Source organism: Macaca fascicularis, chromosome 10, assembly GCF_037993035.2.
Source record: "Macaca fascicularis isolate 582-1 chromosome 10, T2T-MFA8v1.1".
Lineage (NCBI taxonomy): Eukaryota > Metazoa > Chordata > Mammalia > Primates > Cercopithecidae > Macaca > Macaca fascicularis.
In genome coordinates, this window is record NC_088384.1 from 66,953,454 (window position 1) to 66,968,967 (window position 15,514).

At 48.2% G+C, this 15,514-nt stretch overlaps 1 protein-coding gene across 3 annotated transcripts in view; it reads right to left on the minus strand.

Moving 5' to 3' along the window:
- Positions 1-7,380: 7,380 nt before the first annotated feature.
- The window catches only part of CFAP61 (cilia and flagella associated protein 61), a 293,282-nt gene continuing 285,148 nt past the window's right edge, over positions 7,381-15,514 (minus strand). For all 3 annotated transcript variants that reach the window (XM_074004665.1, XM_074004666.1, XM_005568227.4), the window contains exon 27: positions 7,381-7,869. In XM_074004665.1, coding sequence (XP_073860766.1) covers positions 7,669-7,869 — 201 coding nt within the window. In that variant the 3' untranslated portion in view covers positions 7,381-7,668. The remainder of the gene's footprint in view (positions 7,870-15,514) is intronic.

Below are 15,514 nucleotides of genomic sequence, written 5' to 3' on the forward strand. Positions count from 1 at the left end.
CCGGGCCCGGCAGCCGCTCCCTTTTAACGGGGGGAGGGGGCCATTGTTCTCGCCTCCCGCTTCCCCCGGAGCCAATCAGCGCGCCCGCAGCTCCTCGGCCTGGCAGGGTGGGAGGGCGATGGGGCGGCCAAAAGGGGGCCGGGACTCGGGGGTCGCCCGGTAGGTGCGGCAGATGTACCTGAGGGCGCGGGGCCCCCGCGCGCGCCCCTCGGCCGCCCCGCCCGGCGCCGCCGCCCCGCCCGGCCCAGGCACACGCCCGGCCCCGCCTCCCTTCACGGTCTGCTGCTTCTCTATGGGGAGGCGCACGTGCCTGGGCTTTGTGTCTCTCCTACCGGGGGCGCGGAGCCGCCAAATGGGCCCGTCCATCAGCGCGACAATGCACGCCCCCCTCCCGCGCGGGGATTACCCGCGGGTCGCGAGCAAAATAGCAACAAAGGAGAAGAATGGCCCCAAATATGTCAGGAGGGTTCAATCCGCGAGCCGGAGCCTAGGGGGAAGTTGTGGGCGCTGATTGGGTGGGGGCGGGGGCGCGCCGGGGCGGTGCGTGGGAGAGCGGGGCGTCAGCTATCAGGGCGTCCGCGGAGGCGCAGTGGCTCCGCGTGGTGTTTGGGAAATAAACAAAAATCCGAGAGAGCAGCGGGGTCCCGACGGCCAAGAGCCTCCGCCAGGACCTCGGACGGATGGGCCGCTGGACCCAAGAGGCCAAGCAAAAGGGTTCCCCGGCGTTCCGAGTGTCGACAGGGGGCCCAGCCTTGTCGCAGTGGCCGAGGGCGATGTTTGTGTTCACTGCCTCCGCGCGCCCACGGGCTGGGAAGGTTTCTTTTTGAGTTTGAGAAGGAATTGACGCGGCCTTCTCAGTCTCTAGAAAGCGCGGGATTGGAGCGCGGGGCGGGCTGGGCTGGGTTCCCAAAGGAACGTGAATTTCTGAACTTTTGGGTTCTTGGAGGCTCGGGAATGGCAGCTTTGGCGGGGCCCGGCCCAGGCCGCCCGGAGCCTCCGCGTGGTCCAGGGCTGGGTTAATCCGGGTGGAGTTGGCCGAAGCCCGAAACGCGCGGTCGGCCTCGTGCACCCCAATGAAGTTGGTTTCCTCCTCCCCGCGCGGCCTCATGCATTTTCATTCCGAGCGGGCATTTTGTTTGCCGGTTGACATCAGATGCTAAATCAAGGGCTCCAATCAAGGCGCTGCGGAATAAAGGGGCCGCCTGTCTGGGCGCAGCCACCACGGAGCCGTGCCCCCTTCACCTTTGTGAAGGAAATTAACCTCCCGCTATTGAGCTCCGGTCGCGGCCAATCTGGACGCAAAAGAGACGCGTGCTGGACGGGGGGAGGGGGGGCAATCTGTCCTCTGAGGCAGGCTGAGGCCTCGGAGAGGACAAGCCGCCTCCCCTGTGCCACCAGGAAAAGACAACAGCGAAGACTCCCCCCACCCCCACCCGCACCTCCGCTGCCGTTCGGTTTGGACCCAGACTGGGCCGCCTGCCTCCATCCTCTGTCCAGCCCAGCCCCGAGGAAACACAAAAGGCAGAATCTCCGGGGGACAGGGCAGAGAACCCCACGAGTGCGTAGTGACCCTGATCGTCCAACAGTGGGGAACAAATAGCCAAGCCATATAAAATGTCACACACTCTGAGGAAAATGTCACTTTATTGAAAGAGAAGGAAACATTTTTCTGCAAAGCTCTATATACCAGACAGATTTTGCTGAGTTTTACTTATGCTTAATTCCACTGAAGGTATTTAATTGTTTTGGATTTTCCCTCTGAAAATACCCTGGCGTAGAAATTAAACATGTAAAAATAGAGTCCACATGAGTCATAAGTTGTGATGGGGACAGTTGTTAGGCTTTGTTAATTAAGGGGTTAATCAAGTTGCTTAATCAAGGGAAAGATAATTGATAATTTTATGTTGTAATATTTTAACTCACACACTGAAAAGGGAAGAATGCATATAGTGAAATATATTTTGACAAGTCTCACCCTAGTTTTAAAAATGCTGTGGTGAGTGCTAGTCTCCCCAAAAGTTAGAAATCTTAAAATGAGTTTATCTAAAATTTATAAACATTTCTATCTTAAAGTAACTGATGTTATTTCCTTGCTCTTTTGAGCGCTGATTAATAGTGCTGATGAAATTAGAAGTGGGAAAAGGATTCCGAGACAGCTTTGGCCAATTTTATTTTCTAATCACGAATCCCATCTGGATTGGAGAATAGTACAGGGCGGGGGTTCGGCCTGCTACATTCGGTCTTGCATATGTAACACTCCTTCTATTCAACAGATAACAGAGAGTTAGTCACCTTGTGAATCCTTTAAAAATAACAACACTCATAATTGTAAATAAGCCGTGGGGATGGGGAACCGGTACCGCTACCAACAAAAAAATAAAACAACTCTTGCCTGAGTGAATTCAAACAGGGCTCTGAATTTAGCCAAGGGAATCTATTGAACGCTACTGAGATACTGAGATTCAATGAATCCGTTTCTTTTTCTTTATTTGTGGCTTCTAGTCTTGCCAGCCTAAATGAAATCTGCTTCAGACGGGTCAGTCAAAATAAATGGAAACTTGAAAGGTACTAGTATTGAAAACTAATTTCACCACCTGGGGCTGGGAAAGAATTGGGCTGCCCGTGCGCGCAAGCACACACCAGCGACCTCCAAGCAGGTGTAGCCCAGCCTGGGTTGTGGATCGCAGCCGCCTTCTGCGTGATTTTCTCAGAACCTGTGTGCCCTCATGGATGGGAACATCGGGTCGAGATACTTGTCTTCGCTTGAGAAGAGCAAAGCGCCACCACACTGCGCCCCTGACGCCGGCCTTAGCGCACGCGAGTCGGAGAAGGGGCCGCGTGAAGTTAAGTTGGGGGAAAGAGCGTGGATTTGCCCCCCTCCAGGGGGACTTCGCCAAAGTCAGTGAGCATAGGATCCAAGGCAGATCACCTAAGTGTCCTTCCCGGGCTTTAGGCGACTCCTCCCCTTCCTTCAGGGTCCTGGCCAGCGCTTTGGAAAAATCCCGGGCCTCTGCATTTCTTGCCCTTACGGACCCCGCGGTGGGTTCTTCCTCTGACCACTGCGGAGCCCGAGGCCACAGGCGCTGCAATGTCTCCTATCCTGGTGTGCGGGGGTGCCGTCGGGGCGCGCGCCGGGGTTCACTGTGACCCTCACCACAGCTGGAAATCAAAGTCAAGGCAACCGGGAGTTTGTAGAAAGCGCGAAGCTTGGAAATAAGAGCAGAAGCGGGGAACTTCTACGGAGGAGTTGGCTCCTTGGGGTGTCTAGAACAGGCCGCCCTGGCCTCACGGGAGGAGCCGGGCCCGCATTCTCACCCCACAGCGGGTAGCGCGTTTGGAGACGTCGGCGTTGAGGGGGGAGTTGTCAGCGCCCCCCATCCCCACTCTGCTGCAGACTTCTCTTCTGGCTTCACAGAAGCCCCCACTCCTGGCCCTCAGTCCCCGGAGCCACAACCGGGCAGGAACCGTACGTTGCCGCTGCAGTGCCCGCCGCCCGGAGGGACCAGCGCCTCCCTGCGCCTGGCGCGCCCGACCCGAGCTGGTGAGAGGCTTTGTATTTGCAGGAATGAGGGGTTGTTGTGTCAGTCCCAGGGGCACGCGAGAGACACGCGCAGCCCGCCTGCCCACCACCCCGCCCGGCCCGGCCCCAGGCACCTTCCGGGCCTCCCGCCCGCGGGCCGTTGCCTTTGTTCCGCGCATTAGCATAAAGCTGCCAGGGATCTCCCGTTTAAATAATTCCACACAAAAGGAGAGTGCATGAAAGAGAGCGAACAAGGGACGATCCGCGAGGCTGCGCCGTGCGCCCTCGCGGGGAGGGACCGCGCTCAAGTATTTCCCTCCCCTCGAGTTTCAAGTGCCCCCTGGCAATCTGCTGCGCGCCCATTATTCGGCCGGGGACCGACGGCGTGACTGGCCGCCTCTTTTATCCCCCCGAGAGTACCGTCGGGACCACTGCACGCTCCTTGAAGTGCCCTCAGGGCTGTTTCTTTTTGCCTCGGTGGGACCGTCGGGCCAGGGAGGGAGGAGAGCGGGCAGGAAGGCCCGGGCGGGCGGCGGGAAGGGCGGTGTCGGCGAAAGCTGGCAGAGGCGAAGCCTGGAAGGTGAGAAAGTCATAACCAGGGAATTAGGTCAGGGAGAGTCAGGACGGCACTGGACTCATCGGGATAACATTGAACTTGGGGTGTAAGAGGTGACCTCCACCTGTGAGGTGCTGGCGGCAGCTGGTCCGTGCGCCTCGGTCTCAAACGGAACTGACAAAACCCAGCGAAACTGACCAGAAAGGCCGCGGCGACCCAGATCCTTTCCCCTTCCTCCCACCCCACTCACACCTGCACCCCGCCTCGCCTGCCGTAGGAGGACGAAGAGGCATCCAGGCTCCTGGGGGCCACAAGAGCATACTTTCTACCTTGGTGTGCGTTTTTGCTATGGGGTTAGGGGGTGGTCCTCCCCCACCACCGCCGTTCCTCTCCCTTCCGCCTTTCCCTCTTCTCCCGTCCCTGCTCTCCTCCCTAGCCCTCCGGTTCCCTCCTTGTGTCATCCGCCTCCTCTCTCTCCTCCTATCCTTCTCTCCCCTTCTGTCTCTTCTTTTCTTTCCCCTCCTTTCTTGCTCTCCACGGTCTCACCTCTCCCTCCTCTCTCTCCCCATCCCTTTCACTCCTAGTCCCTCCCCACCTGTGGTCTCCCTCCCCATGACTGGCCTCCTTCCTCTCTCCCAGCCCCTTCTTCCCACTGTCCCTCCCTCCCCATCCAGTTCCCCCAGCCCTTTTTGCTGTCTTTCTGCTCCTCTCTCTCCTCTCGTCCCTCTCTCCTGTGTCTTCCCTTGCTTGTTTCTGTCCTCTCTCCCTCTCTTCCCCCCACCTCTCTCCCAGTCTCCCATTCCTCTCCCCTACTCTCTTTGCTTCTCTCTCTCCCCCCTCCTTTACTCTCCCCCCACTCTTCTCCCTGCTCTTATTCTCCCCCCACTCCCCACAGGCCAATGTGTGTTATTTTATTTGTCTAGAGAGAGCCTATTTGTTCAGTGATGTGTGGCCTCCTGGTCGCCTGCTTTAATGGGGGACGCGGAGGCTTGGTTTCTGTGAGCATTAGCATACAGCTGCCGGGCTCTGCGCCCCTGCCGGCGCTCACTTTATCCCAGCCTTATCATCACTTCTTCTTTCAACCAGAAAACAATCAACAGCTCCTCGCACTCGGCGACTTTCGAGCCCTGCTCCCTGCTTCTTGGCTAACACTGGCTCACTCGGGTGCGCACCCTCTCTCTCTCTCTCTCTCTCTCCCTCCTCTCTCTCTCTCCCTCTTGAAAGGGTAAATATTGATTGGCTGGCTTTACATTTTATGCTCCATGCCATATTTCCTTCCCTCTCTCACTTCGTCGTTGATTTTTCTCTTGCCCTCCTGTGATGTTTGAGTGTAATAAAACCATAAGAAGCCATTTTTTGGAAAGGCGGTGGTTACACTCTTTATTAAAAACCGACGTCTGTTGGGAGAGCAATTAGAGGCATCAGAAGGCAGGGTTGTTGCATGTGTTTTGGGAGAATAAAACTTTGGAAAATTAACTTTGGTTTTTTTTATTAATATTCTTTGCTTAAAACTGTAGAATTCCAAGATCAAGCTTAGAAGCCAAGATGTCCCCAGCTCAGCAGCAAGTGCTGAAATATGTAGAGATGCCAAGCATTCATTCCACTTACAGAATTCATGCCATGTGCAAGCCAAGTCCAAATATTGGTCTCTTTCAAGCACTTCCTTTTGCCAGGCTTTATCTTCACCGTTATTTTCCCAAAGCCCTTAGAATAGTCAATTGCCAAGTTATAATCAACAACTCTTGAATTCCTCTTTTATTCTTAGGAAACTTGTTCAGTGATAAAGTTTTCAAGTCTGAACAGATATGCTAAGATCCTTAGATTCAGGAAATTATTTAGCATATATGCTAAATGTCCTGTAAATTACCCACTTTCTAAGTGTGAGATAAGGATTAAAATAATGTCACCCAATACACTTTGTAGACGAAAATATATTCTAGATATTTTCGAGTCTGCTGTGATACTTATGGAGCTCCAACACTCCTTTTTCAAAAGGCGGCAAAGGAAAACTTGTCACATTTATGCATGATTTTGTATTAAGGTTGACATTGTCATTTGGGGTCACTTTTATGTGACTAGAGGCTTTTTAATGCTAATACTTGGTCACAGAAGTCATAACTGTTGATCCTCTGAGGTTGTTCTGTTAATCTCCATCCAAGAGTTCCAGGACCTGTCACAGAAACTTACTCCTTTTACTTATGAGTTTGACCCAGGTCCTTTCAGGGGAAAGGGACAGGGGAGGAGAGTTGCTTGAGCCGACTCATTCACCAGTCCCTGAAATATGGTTTCACGTGTGCTGGGTCTGAATTCTGAAGTGTGGACCAGTAGCAATTGTTCCCTATTCAAGTGACATAGTGTGTACCATATGGCCAATGCTGGGCCCTCCCCACAGTGACCCATGCATTTGTGGAAAACGCACATGTGAAGGAATTAGGAGCATTTATTGCTTGCTTTTGCCTGCCTTGGGAAAATCAAGAGTCCAGTATACTGGAACAATTTTATTTTGCAGAAATATCAATATCAAATAACTTTGCAGTTCCAACAAGTTGGCACTTTGCAGCAGAGAGTTTGATAATGTGTATACAATACTGTAATGCCAGCTCTGACTTTCCTTCTAATAGTTGTGTATCCCTTATCTTGTGCCAATTTTTGCTCAACATTTACCTGAAATATAACACATGAACAAAAAAGTGGAATTGTTCACAAAAACCAATGTTAAGCCCTGCTGTGAAAAAGTGTGTCACACTATCTACTAAGACAGACCCAATAAATGAGAACCATCTTATGTGCTGTTGCCCCTTGTTCCTGAATCCATGCAGTTTCTAGTGGGCAATTAATTTGCTTTATTTATAAGAAAAAGGGTTTCTGATCCACATTATAGCTGACATGTACTAGGGACCCCCTCCCCCTCCCCCCAGTGCAAAGCAGCAGTGCTAAGGATAAAAGAAAGTGAACTTAGATGAACTTCCCATTACCACCTTACCATGTTCTAATCTAAAACCTATGTGTGAACCCCTTGAGCATCCAACTTTTCTGTGACTTTAGGCTCCTCATCTGCAGTTTGAAACAGAAATACAGCCTCCTCCTTTCCAAAGGTCATGTACGCTTTCCTACACAATCACTGCTTCTGATGTTGGACTATATAGATTTAATTTCTCATCCTCTGTTTACTGATTTTCCATTCTGGGCACATTTTCTTTTTTATCACCCATAAGTATTGCTGGGTAAACATGTGAAGAACTAACAAGACTGGCAGCAGAAGTTTCCAGGAAATCAAACAGAATCACACCCAAGGTAAAACAAGTTTTACACAGTATGATCTCATTTTATTGCCGAAATGGATTATTCTGCAGAGAAACATGCCTGGGATTTGTAAAGCGAGCCTGCCCCAGAAGAGAGGCACACGGCCATGTGCCACCTACTGGGATGATAGAAAACTACAGGCATAAGTCGGGGAAGGAAAGGAAGGAACAAAACCACCAGGGGCTGGCTTCCCTGTCATATCAGGATGCAGAGAACTTTTCTATTTCTACAGAGCAAGTTTCCAGGAACTAAATAAATGAAAACCATAAAGGGGAGACCCTGCCTACAACTAAATGATGCCTGGCCACGCATACATGGGTAGGTGGTAGCGATTATAGTGTAGGTAGTCCAGAGTGCTTCTCTCCACCAGGGTTTTGTAGATGGATTCCTCGAAGACTCTTTTGAGGTATTGCCTGGGCTTCTCAGTCGGGTTTATTTCCTCATCTTCTATCTGATGGGCTAACTGCTCTATGGAAGGAAGATCTTCCCCCTGTAAAACACAGTAAGAGGCCAGATACAGAAATTAATTGGACCCTGCACAGTTGTAACAGGGCAGTTTCGTGAAAACGAAAACGATAGTAGTCAGCTGTGCAAGGCTGGTCACTTTTTTCCTAGCTTTTGAAAATTTATTTTTAATTGTGGCAAAGTATACAATAACATCAAATGTCTTATTTTAATAATTTTTAGGTGTACAGTTCAGTGGCATGAAGTACATTCCCATTGCTGTGTAACCCTCACCACTGTCCATCTCCAGGACTTTTTCATCTTTGTCAACTGAAATACTGTCTCCATTAAACAGCAGTTCCCTACCCTCCCATCCTCCAGGCCCTGGAAACCGCCTCTGTCACTGTGAACGTGACTACACAGGCACCTCATATGAGTGGAACTGTGTAGTATTTTTTTTGTATGACTGGCTTATATCACGTAGCATAACGTCCTTAAGAGTCATCCAGGTTAGTAATTTCAAGCCCTTCATTTTCAGATAAAAATCATCATGCTTGTTTTGTTGTCGTCGTTGTTTCTGTTTGTTTTTTGAGAAGGAATTTCGCTGTTGTTGCCCAGGCTGGAGTGCAATGGCGCGATCTGGGCTCACTGCAACCTCCGCCTCCCAGGTTCAAGCGATTCTCCTGCCTCGGCCTCCCGAGTAGCTGGGACTACAGGCGTGGCCCACCACACCTGGCTAATTTTGTATATTTAATAGAGACAGGGTCTCTCCTTGTTGGTCAGGCTGCTCTGGAACTCCCCACCTCAGGTGATCCGCCCGCCTTGGCCTCCCAAAGTGCTGGGATTACAGGCGTGAGCCACTGTGCCCTGCCCGTTTTAAAAAAAAAAAAAAAAAAAAAAAAAGGAGTGATTAAACCTTTTTACTTGAAAGGTCCTAGATGGTTTTCTTGGTTATGATTCCCAAGAAATGGGATTTTAAAATCTTAGAATAAATTCACGGTCAAGTCAAATGTTATTGATACATTTGAAAAGATAGGGCTTAGAAAGAATAAAGTGGTTTGAAGTTGAGAATCATATGATGTACACAGGTACAGCGTAGTAGAGATTTTCCGAACATTTCATTATAAACGTTTTCAGAGACAAGTTGAAGAATTGTCCAGTGGGCACCTGCACGCCCCCACCTGGACTCCACAGATAACATCTGCTATATTTGCTTCACCGCTGCATATCTGCCCTCCAGAGTAGGGTACTTCTAGAAAGCACATCCCCCAGGGTTGAGCTGGGTGCTTTCCAAACACTGTGATTCTTGAACATCACTGTAGATCAAGAGTCTGTGGACTCCAATGGTACATTTATTTCAACTTCCAATAATTCCTTCTGTTTTGAACAGAAAAGGCAATTATTACTTGCAGGGTTTTGTTGGATTATTAACTTACTAGTGATAAGAGCTTATAGATAGAAAAGTAGACTCAAGCTATATGGAGGCATAGAGTCATTGCCACTTGGCTAAGCAAGACACAACAAGGTGTTGGAGATTATGCATGCATTGGAAAGAGCAGTCAGTGGGGGTTGCAGGAATTCAGAGTTAAACCAGAGGGATAAAGGCAGTGATAGGGAAAAAGCAACTGATTCTCACAACTAAACACTGGAGGTGCTGAAAACTTTGGGTGCCACCAGTAAGGCCTCGTGGATATATTCTGCAATGTATATGAGGTTGGCTCTTTCTTCCTTAATTTTTCTGGAGAACTCTATCAAACCAACCAAAAACAATTGCCTTATTAAAATTATACAAGATTTCGAGCTCATATTGTATGCTGCTGTTCTGACACTGGGTTAAATAGTGTAAAATTACTTTTAAAGTTTGTTTCAGGCAAATATTGCTCTAGATTATAAACAGATTTTTGGGCACTTGCCTCTTGAAGGATGACCTGTCATACTGTGATCATCTTCTTTCACTGTGTGACCACCTCCCCTCACAGTATGACCACCTCTCCTCAGTGTGACCACTTCCCCTCAGTGTGACCACCTCCCCTCAGTATGACTACCACCCCTCACAGTGTGACCATGTCCCCTCAGTGTGACCACTTCCCCTCAATGTAACCACCTCCTCTCAGTGTGACCACCACCCCTCTCAGTGTGACTACCTCCCCTCACAGTATGACCACCTCCCCTCAGTGTGACCACCTCCCCTCAGTGTGACAACCACCCCTCACAGTGTGACCACCTCCCCTCACAGTATAACCACCTCTCCTCAGTGTGACTGCCTCCTCACTCACAGTATGACCACCTCCCCTCAGTGTGACCATTTCCCCTCAATGTGACCACCTCCTCTCAGTGTGACTACCACCCCTCACAGTGTGACCACCTCCCCTCCCAGTATGACCACCTCCCCTCAGTGTGACCACCTCCTCACTCACAGTATGACCACCTCCCCTCATTGTGACCACCTCCCCTCAGTGTGACCACCTCCTCTCAGTGTGACCACCTCCCCTCACAGTATGACCACCTCCCCTCAGTGTGACCACCTCTTCTCAGTGTGACCACCTCCTCTCACAGTGTGACCACCTCCCCTCACAGTGTGACCACCTCCCCTCAGTGTGACCACCTCCTCACTCACAATATGACTACCTCTTCTCAGTGTGACCACCTCCCCTCTCAGTGTGACCACCTCTGCTCACAGTGTCACTACCTCCCCTCAGTGTGATCACCTCCTCTCAGTGTGATCACCTCCCCTCACAGTGTGGCCGCCTCCCCTCTCACAGTGTTACCACCTCCCCTCTTACAGTGTGACCACCTCCCCTCTCACAGTATGACTACCTCCCCTCTCACAGTGTGACCACCTCCATCACAGTGTGACCACCTCCCCTCACAGTGTGACTACCTTCCCTTAGTGTGACCACCTCCCCTCTCACAGTATGACTACCTCCCCTCTCACAGTGTGACCACCTCCATCACAGTGTGACCACCTCCCCTCACAGTGTGACTACCTTCCCTTAGTGTGACCATCTCCCCTCTCACAATGTGGCCACCTCCCCTCTCACAGTGTGGCCACCTCCCCTCACACAGTGTGACCACCTCCCCTCTCACAGTGTGACTCCCTCCCCTCTCACAGTATGACTCCCTCCCCTCAGTGTGACCACCTCCCCTCTCAGTGTGACCATCTCCCCTCACAATGTGATTACTTTTTCTTTCACAGCATGATCACCTCCCCTCAATGTGACCATCTCCCCTCTCACAGTGTGACCACCTCCCCTCTCAGTGTGACCACCTCCCCTCTCAGTGTGACCACCTCCCCTTTCACAATGTGATTACTTTTTCTCTCAGCGTGACCACCTCCCCTCAGTGTGACCACCTACCCTCATGCAGCGTGACCACTTTTTCTCTCAGTGTGACCACCTCCCCTCAGTGTGACCACTTCCCCTCACACAATGTGATCACTTTTTCTCTCATAGTGTGAATGCCTCCCCTCTCAGTGTGACTACCTCCTCTCAGTAGTGTGACCATCTCCCTTCACACAGTGTGACCACCCCTTCCTCCCCTCATTACCCTTATGAATTCAACTTCTTTAGATTCCACATGTAAGTGAGATCATGCAGTATTTGTCTTTCTGTACCTGATTTTTTTTTTTTTTAAGACAAGGTCTCACTCTGTTGCCCAGACTGGAGTGCAGCGGGACGATCTCGGCTCACCACAACCTCTGCCTCCTGGGTGCAAGCAATTCTCCTGCCTCAGCCTCCCGAGTAGCTGGGATTACAGGTGCACACCACTACCGCCTGGCTAATTTTTGTATTTTTAGTAGAGACGAGGTTTCACCATGTTGGCAAGGCTGCTCTTGAACTCCTGACCTCAAATGATCCACCTGCCTCGGCCTCCCAAAGTGCTGGGGTTACAGGCCACCGTGCCCGGCCGTACTTGGCATAATGTCCTCCAGTTTCATCCATGTTGTTGAAAATGACAGAACAGAACTTCCTTTTTTTAAGGCTGAATAGTATTCCATTGTGCATATATACCATAATTTCTTTATCCATTCATCTGCTGATGAACACTTAGGTTCAATTCGTGTCCTGGCTATTTTGAATAGGCTGCAACAGGCATAAGAATGCAGATATTTCTTTGATACACTGATTTCATTTCTTTGTTTTTTTTTTTTTTTTTTTTTTTGAGATGGAGTCTCGCTCTGTCCCCCAGGCTGGAGTGCAGTGGCTGGATCTCAGTTCACTGCAAGCTCCGCCTCCCAGGTTCATGCCATTCTCCGGCCTCAGCCTCCTGAGTAGCTGGGACTACAGGCACCCACCACCTCGCCCGGCTAGTTTTTTGTATTTTTTAGTAGAGACGGGGTTTCACCGTGTTAGCCAGGATGGTCTCGATCTCCTGACCTCGTGAGCCACCCGTCTCGGCCTCCCAAAGTGCTGGGATTACAGGCTTGAGCCACCGCGCCCGGCCCTGATTTCATTTCTTTTGGATACATACCCAAAAGTGAGATTGCTGGATCATATGTAATTCTATTTTTAGTTTTCTGAGGAACCTCCACATTGTTTTCCAAAATGGCTGAACCAATCTCCATTACCACCAACAGTGAACAAGAATTCCCTTTTCTCCACATCCTTGCCAACCTTTTATCTATAACAGCCATACTAACAAGGGTGAGGTGGTAGCTCACTGTGGTTTTATTTTGCATTTCCCTGATGATACATGAGGTTGATCCTTTTTAAAATATATCTTTTGGTCACAGTAAGTCCTCATAGCGTCCTAGAAACTGTAACTTTATGTGAGATAACATGTATCAAAACAAATTTTACCATAGGCTAATTGATAAGAACAAGAGTGAAGTTCCGACAGCATATTTCTGGTCACAAAAACATCACCAAACTTCTAAATAAAGATCAAAAACACTTCTAATATTAAACACTAAAATAATTGTGGGCTATAATACATTTAAGAAAGATTAACATAAACAAGTAAGGTAATTATTTACCGAATTATTTCAGTTCTGGGTGGTGAGTTGCTGCAGCTTATCCTGGCAGCTCAGGTCACAAAGCGGGAACCCATGATGAACAGGACCCTTCCCATCACAGGGTACATTCCCACCCACATCCGCACCCACACTCACGCACACTGGGACCATTTAGACATGCTAATTAACCTTTTGTGTCTGGCTCTTTTCACTTAGCGTGGTGTTTTGTTTTTTTCTGATCTTTGAACTCCAGTGTACCTGGTGAAAACCCACAATGCACACAAACATGGGCAGAACATGCAAACTCCACAGACAGTGGCCCAGGAATGACTTTCTTTTCCTCATCAATGTTACAATGAAAGGATGTTATTTGAGGACCTACCACATGTATTCTTTTGAGAAGTGTCTATTCAGGTCCTTTGCTTGTGTTTATATCAGGCCATTTGTTTTCCTGTCAGTGAGTTGTGTGAGTTCCCTATATATTTTGGATATTAGCTAAAATTGGAGATCATACATCAAATCAGATGTATGATTTGGAAATATTTTCTCCCAGTCTGTGAGCTGTCTCTTCGCTCTGTTGTTTTCTTTGCTGTGCAGACGCTTTTACATTTGATGTAGACCCACTTGTCTGTTTTTGCTTTTGTTGCCTGTGCTTTTGGTGTCACATCCAAAAAAATCCTTTCTGAGACCAATGTCAAGAACTATTTCTCCTATGTTTTCTTCTAGAAGTTATACAGTTTCCGGTCTTATGTTTAAGTCTTCACTCCATTTTGAATTGATTTTTCTGTATGGGCTGAGAGAAGAGTCCAATTTCATTCTTCTGCATGTAGATATCCAGTTTTTCTAATACCATTTATTGAAGGGACTGTCCTTTCCCCATTGTATGTTCTTGCCACTTCTGTCAAAAATCAATTGACTGTAAATGTGTAGGTTTATTTATGACTTTGTATCCTGTCCCACTGGTACATTTATCTGTTTTTATGGCAGTACCATGCTGATATGGTTTGGCTCTGTGTCCCCACCCAAATCTCATTTCGATTTGTAATCCCCATGTGTCTGTCAAATGACAGAGGTGTTTGGATCATGGGGGCGAACTATGCTGAGAACTATGCTGTTCTCCTGATAGTGAGTGAGTTCTCATGAGATCTGATGGTTATAAGTGTTTGGAAGTTCCTCCTTTGCTCTTCTCATGCTCCTGCCACCTTGTGAAGAAGGTGCTTGCTTCCCCTTCCACCATGATTGTAAGTTTCCTGAGGCTTCCCTGGCCATATGGAACTGTGAGTCAATTAAATCTCTTTCCTTCATAAATTACTCAGTCTCAGTTCTTTATAACAGTGTGAAAATGGACTAATACACATGCTGTTTTGATTACTATAGTTTTGAAATATACTTTGAGATCAGGTAGTGTTATGCCTCCAGTTTTTGTTTGTTTGTTTTTTCTCAAGATTGTATTGGCTATTTGTGGGTCTTTTGTGGTTCCATATGATTTTTAAGATTGTCTTTTCTGTTTCTGTGAAAAATGACATTGGCATTTTGATAGGAATTGCATTGAATCTGCAGATTGCTTTGGGTAGTATGGACATTTTAACAATATGAATTCTTCTAATCCATGAACACATGATATCTTTCCATTTATTTGTGTTGGCTTCAATATTTTTCATCAATGTTTTATAGCTCTCATTATACAGATCTTTTAACTCCTTGGTTAAAAACTCCTAAGTATTTTTTTATGCTTTGTAAATGGAATTGCTTTCTTAATTTCTTTTTCAGATAGTTTATTGTTAGTGTATATCAACATTATTATTATTTTTTTCTAGACGGAATCTCACTCAGACTAGAGTACAGTGGCATGATTTTGGCTCACTGCAACCTCCGCCTCCTGGGTTCAAGAGATTGTCCTGCCTCAGCCTCCTGAGTAGTTGGGATTACAGGTACCTGCCACCATGTCTGGCTAATTTTTTTTATTTTTAGTAGAGATGGGGTTTCACCACGTTGGCCAGGCTGGTCTTGAACTCCCGACCTCAGGTGATCCGGCTGCCTTGGCCTCCCAAGGTGCTGGGATTACAGGTGTGAGCCACCGTGTCTAGCCAACACTACTGACTTTTGTATGTTGGTTTTGTATCCTGCAACTTTACTGAACTCACTTACCAGTTCTACCAGTTTTTTTTTTTGTGGAGTGTTTAAGGATTTTATGTATATAAGATCACGTCATCAGCAAACAGAGACAATTTCACCTCTTCCTGTCCTAGCTGGCTGCTTTTTACTTCTTCTTTTTCCCTAATTGCTCTGGCTAGGACTTCTAGTCCTATGATTAATAGAAGTGGCAAGAGTGGGCATCCTTGTCTTGTTCCTGATCTTAGAGGAAAAGCTTTCAACTTTTCACCACTGAGAATGATGTTAGCTGTGGGCTTGTCCCCGGCCTTTATTGTGTTCAGGAACATTCCTTTTATACCTGATTGTTGAGAGGTTTTTTTTTTTTTAATCATGAAAGGATGCAAATTTTATCAAATGCTTTCTCTGCCTTCTAGCATAATGTTTTGAGGTTCATGTGCTTTGTATCAGTACCTCATTTCTCTTCATGGCTGAATACTATTCCATTGTGTGGCTAGACCACATTTGTTTATCCGTTGATATGTTGATGGAGATTTGGGTTGTTTCCTCCTTCTGGCTATTCTAACCAGTGCTGCTTTGAAGATTCTTGTACAAGCGATCATTAGAATACCTCATTCAATTCTTT